General features: G+C 53.0%; 1 protein-coding gene across 1 annotated transcript in view; it reads left to right on the top strand.

Moving 5' to 3' along the window:
- Positions 1–5,618, top strand: part of HPS4 (Hermansky-Pudlak syndrome 4) — a gene marked incomplete at its 5' end in the record, with an annotated part of 12,070 nt that overhangs the window by 2,750 nt on the left and 3,702 nt on the right. The window contains 4 exons of the mRNA XM_010080511.1: positions 935–1,007; positions 1,715–1,748; positions 2,367–2,463; positions 2,956–3,883. Of these exons, the coding sequence (XP_010078813.1) occupies positions 935–1,007; positions 1,715–1,748; positions 2,367–2,463; positions 2,956–3,883 (1,132 nt within the window). The remainder of the gene's footprint in view (positions 1–934; positions 1,008–1,714; positions 1,749–2,366; positions 2,464–2,955; positions 3,884–5,618) is intronic.

The following is a 5,618-nucleotide window of genomic DNA, read 5'->3' as shown; positions in this document are numbered from 1 at the left end:
CAGCAGGACATGAAGACTGAAAGAATTTTTAGGTGGAAGTTGCCAAGAAAAAGAAAGATGTGTGAATATTATTCTCTCCCCTTGGTGGTGTTTTTGCAGTGTTGCAAATAGAGTGCACGTGTGCATCTGTCTGTATGTCTTTTTGGCTGCCTCGTTGGCCAGGACCAGTGTCTGTACTGGTAGAAAGTGTGCAGAAGAATGAGCCAGAATTTCCCACGAGATGTGCTGGCTTCTTTCAGCCAATCAGAGCTGAGGATGCTGCAGATGTGGCACTGAATGACATCAAGGAAAGCCTCAAAGGTGGCCTTGAAAGACAGGAGGTGGGGGATTCTGAGAATTTCTTGGCAATAACATTCAAGCACCTTTTTCCTTTGATGTGGACCGTTCCTGTAGCACCTTTTACGAGCACTGTAAGCATGACACATCTTTCCAGGTCTGGCAGGTAGGCTGGGCAATTTTAAGGGAATGCTCTCATACTTGCAACCGAGACAGAGCGCGAGTCACTGCAGCACCTTAAAGCTGGCAGCATGTTGCAGGGGAAGGGGATGTCTGACTTCAGAGTGGAGTCATGCCCTGTGTCTGCCGTCACCTGTGTGTGGGTTTCGTATCACTGGGCTGTCTGGTTGAGGCTTTTTTTCGCCAAATATCGTCAGGGTTCTCTGAACTCTGAATCTTACAATACAGAGGGCTTTGTACTTGAGTTGAGCTTCTTTTTTAGAGTCTTCTGGAGAATCTCCAGAACGTGGATATCAACAAGACGTAAACGGGAGGACTGAGAATACCTGCAGCACCGTCCGTGTTGCTCAGAGGACGAGGAGCAGCCCGTGTGGGCACTGCTGCTGGCTCTGCTCCTGGTGCACCAGGAGTGGGACTTTGCGGCAGAGCTGCAGGAAACGGCGCTCAGCTCATGAGTGACTTTGTTTTGTCCTTTCAGGATTGTGAGCACCCAGCTGCCACCTCCTCTCACTGCCAAAGTTCTCCTCCAAGGCGATGAGTCTCCGGGCCAGGTCTGTTGTTGAACACATTCCCTGCATGCAGACACCCACCTGTGAGGATGCAGTCTGGGAGCTCTTGTCACAGAGATCTCACCTGTGCCCTTACTGGGAAGGACAAACATTGATGCTGATGCTAGAAGTGTTTATTAGTTATGATTGAGTAAGGTTTCAAGACTTCTGCACTAGGAATTTGCTTTTTCTTCTGTCTTTACGATAGTGAATTCAAGAGTTCTCATCTATGTGATGTTTTGATTAGCTTTTTACCCCAGTTTAGGTGTTTAGTGTCAAATATACAAAATAAATATCTGAAAGTGACAAATAGATCAATTTCTGTTGCCATTAAAACTTGTCAAAAGTAATTATGTACCTGGTTTAAGATCTTCTACAAAAAAGCCATGAAGAGCTGGATAGGAAGAAGGCCTCTGTTCTTGCTCTGGTTGAGTGAACCAAGTTTCTGTGTCCTGAGCAGGCAGCAATGGCCAATTGTGTTGTTTGTCCTTGCTTTCAGGTGTATTTTAGTTCTTGGGAAGCCTCCTTGACTTTGAGGGTGACCTAAGGGACAAATCGTTGCCCAGCATGGTAAAACCAGTCACAGCACATGCTGGAGGGGACAGTCTGGGGTCTGCTGTAGGCACAAGGAGGCTGGAGGAGATGTCCTGGTGGCACTGGTGGCGGGTGTTGAGTCATGGCACAGAGCTGATTCTTGGCTTTTCTTTCAGAGGGAGCCTGGAGGCGAGAAGCAGCGAGAGCCTGGTGAGCATCCAGCTGCAGAGCACTGGTTGCCAAGTGCACAGCAGCAGCAGCATGTGGGCAGCGCGCTGGGGCTGTGTTCTCTGCAGCCAGAGCGTGAGCTGGTTCCTGGGAGTCACGGCAAAGCTCTTGCTGGATGCAGGAGCATATCCCTGAGGGTGTTGCTGCCACTAGTCAGCGTGTGCCCGTGGGTGTTGTGTAATCAGAACTAGTTCCTTCCTTTGGCTAAGCAAAGGAGTTTGCTCTTTTGGGTTTAATTGTCAGTTGTGCAGATTCCCAACATGCCTGCTTTAATTCCAGTTATCCATGTGCCTACTTGGCTGCTGACAGAGCCCTGAAAACAGATGGCTGATGCTTTCAGTCCAAACCTTCAGTCCTCATTCTTGAGCATCAGTTTATAGATACTCTGCCAGGATGGTTAGAAAAAAACACGATTGTCAGGCATTAAGTGCATGAGGAGGATGGGAAAACGCTGCCTAGTCAGATGCGGTCAGTTTGTGGTGCCCCAGGATACAGCATGCCTTCTCTTCCTGCAGCAGCCTTTGGGCTGTTGGAGTCTGGCTTCTGTTCCTTATTCTGGGGGGTGTTAATTTAACCCTCAAACCTCCATTGCTCTTGCAGATTCTCCCTTACCACAGGGTGTCCATATCATCCCGGTATTCCTAACAGAAGACGAAGTCTCAGTGCTCCGAGAGTTTCCAGTGGAGTGGATGACTAGGTAGGAAGTCAGTCTGGTGTGTGGAGAGGCTTTTGCGGCAAGGGAGCTCACATGCAGCACAGCGTCCTCCCCAGCCATTGTCGCTGCTTTCTCTGGTACTTACCCCAACTCTGTCATCTGGCTGTTAAAGCTGCCTGAGGTCTTTCGGGCTGGGCAGGGTTTGTGGGTCCGTATCTCTGTTCTGAAGCAGCCTGAGGCAGAACTGTTTCCCCAGACCAGCTGCGATCTTCTGCTGTTTCTCATCTCGCAGTGCTGCCTAAAGCCTCTGTGCTTTGTGAATAAGGGAGTGATGTTCCCGGGAGTCTGCCGTGTCAGAGGCCCCTGCTTTTCACCTGTTAGACCTTGGCCTATGATTTTCCGAGATAGATGCTCTTTGTAGCAGAGAACAGATCGGCTATTGAACACTGCCAGGAGCTGACAGGATTATCAGCTGTGTAATAACTCCAAACAGACCCCACTTGGTGGTTTAATCAACTTGTCATCTCCTACTAGGTCATCCATGTCCCCAGCAAGCACTAGAGGAGGCAAGAATGCTCTCTGCTCCCAGGGGGCTTCAGAACCAACAGGAGTTAATGAAAAACAAGACCTGAATAATATCTCTGTGCAGGAGTCCCCTGAGCAAGCTTCAAGCGCAGCTGCACCAGAAGGCGCTGTGCAATCAGGCAGCCTTGCAAACAGTGATCCTTTGAAGGGCTTCCCCGAAATGGAAGCCAGTACAAAGAATTCTCCAACTGCAAAACTGAGCAGACCAGACAGCAAAAGCTCACAGCTTACTGGAAGAGCATCCTTCCCATCAGAAAGAGACGCGAAGCAGCTGCCAAGCCCTTCCACACTCCATACTGCTGAACGTTCTCAAACTGCAGGTCCATATCTGGAAGGCTTTTCCTTTCCAAACCCTTACGCCCAGGAGCAGGAGAGTGAGAACGTGGGGAAATCCCTTGTGGACTCTGATGTTGAGCAACACCATTTTCAAAGTTCTCATGCAGCCAGTGGCAGTCCAGCTATTTGCTCTCCTGCAGAGCTGGACAGAAGGAAATCAAGTGAACAAGACGAGCAAGGGACTGTGAGCCAAAATAATGTCTCTGGAGAAAGCAAGGGTGCAGCTGGTGACAATGTGCGGGGTCTGGATGGTCCAGCCACTGCTGCACAACCAGAGCTCCAAAGCAGGAGTCAGCGGCCAGCTGTAGAGGTTCAGGAGGGTCTGCCCAGTGACACAGCAGAGGACACGCACTGTCCCCGGAGCGGGGAGAGCGGCCGGCCACCTCGGGTGGATGGTGTGGGAGCCCAGGCTGGCGTGGAGTCAGGCAAACCCTGCACACCAGTGAAGATGAGCTTGTATGTTCACTGCCTCAAGGGGCTTGTGCTCTGCCTCTTGGCTGAAGATCATCTGCGAGAGGACCAGGGCTCTGTTCAGGATGTGGTAAGTGGGAAAGCAGAAACACTCGGTGTGGGGACAGGGGTTACAAGCGAAGGGTGAGCGCTGGGTCGCTCTTCCCGTCTCTTTCCTCACCTGCTCCGTGTTGTGCGAGGCAAAGCCGTTTGGCTTAGGGTTCGTCACCACAACCAAAGCTACGTGGGAGGTTGTTTGCAAACGTCAGGCAGTGAGCCTGAGAGGTGAGAGCGTTGTCTCCCAGGCAGCTCCTGTTGCTGCTGTTGTCTGTCGGTGCCAGCGCCGGAGCAGAATGTGTAGGTGTCAGACAGCCCCGCCGGCTGCCAAGGGCCTGTGCTGAGTTCGGGATTTGTTGGGAAACCCTGTCAGGTTTGTGGTGCTTTTTGGAAAGCAAGGTATGTTCTCTGTTCAACCTCCACTTTGCTTGTCTCAGCTTCTCACTCTGGAAGCACCAGAGAGACGTGTCTGGCAGCAAGTCCCCGGAGCGTTTCCTTTCTACGTGAAAGTCTGGCTGGCTGTGTCCCCAGCCGGCTCTCCTGGGGATGCTCTCTGCGGACAGGAGCGGAGGGTCTGGGCACTCCAGACAGGTGCTGTAACAGAGCAATCCCAAATTCCTCTGCTGCAGTGTTTCCTTCCATGCACGTGCTGTCCTGCCCGGCGGCGTGGGGCAGCTGGTGGGGCTGTGGGGGAAGGATGCGCCAGCCCCCTGCGTTCCCCGATGCAGCGTTAGTCTGCAGAGCTGCTTCCTGGCCTCTGCCTCCCTGCCAGGGAGCTGAGTCAAAGCTGCAGAGCCCCGTTTGATGTGCCAGTTGCCATAGGAACAACCTAATTTCTTTAACCATCAGACTGGAAGGTGGAGGGAAGCTCAGACTAACGCTGGCTCCTGGTATTAGCAGAGTCTCAAGGTTACTCCCTTTATTTCCGAGCTCTGGGGCACGCAGGCTGTGGCTGTGACCCCCCGTAAGCAGGGGGATGCCACCTCCGCACAGCATGCGAGGATCCATTTGCCTGGGGGGGGATTGCTGCAACGTCAGCAGAGGCCAAGAGGTGCAGCCCTGGCCTTTTGCACCGGCCGTGGCACGTTGCTCTGTCCCCTCTGCCCATTTCAAACAGGCAGTTGCACAACGACTCCTGCAGTGTCCTCTCCGGTAGCTGGGCAAGAGCGGGGTGCAGGCAGGTGGGAGCTGACTCAAGAGCGGAAGGTCGTCCTCCTTGCACAGATACCCTCAGCTCCTCTGGGTTTCCTCCGGTTGCAGGTCAGCTGTGCTCGGAGGTGGTGCGGTTCCCAGCAGCCTGCACAGCGCCTGTGGTTGGGAGCCAGCCCCTGCTCTGCTTCATGGCCGAGCTGCGGTGAGGAGCGCCCGAAGGATGCAGCTCGCGTGTGGAATGCCTTCTTGTGGGGGTTAGCTCTGCTACTGGCATGTCCTCCTCCCAGCAAACGCCTGGGCGAGGCCAGCAGCATGCCTGGCCTGGCTCCATTTGTCATCCAGGTCATTAAGTCTCAGGATCAGCCACATTTCGGTCGGTTTTCCTTTATGTGTTGCCCGAGGGGTGCCAAAGCCCTGTTCCATTCAGGTTCCTCTTTTCCCAGACGTGCTATTTCCGTCTCACATGCTCTTGCTTTGGATCTCGTCTTGGCAAAACTCTCCTTTCCCACGGGCTGGATTTGGACTGTGATGGGGTTCTTCTGACTACACCCTTCCCCTGGGTGCAGGGGTTTGTTATCTCTTAGGACAGATGCACCATGTCTCCCGTCATCCCAGGA

This window comes from Pterocles gutturalis, unplaced genomic scaffold, assembly GCF_000699245.1.
Source record: "Pterocles gutturalis isolate BGI_N339 unplaced genomic scaffold, ASM69924v1 scaffold20974, whole genome shotgun sequence".
Classification (NCBI taxonomy): Eukaryota; Metazoa; Chordata; class Aves; order Pterocliformes; family Pteroclidae; genus Pterocles; species Pterocles gutturalis.
The sequence above is the reverse complement of the archived record's forward strand: the minus strand, read 5'-3'. Positions and strand labels throughout refer to the sequence as shown.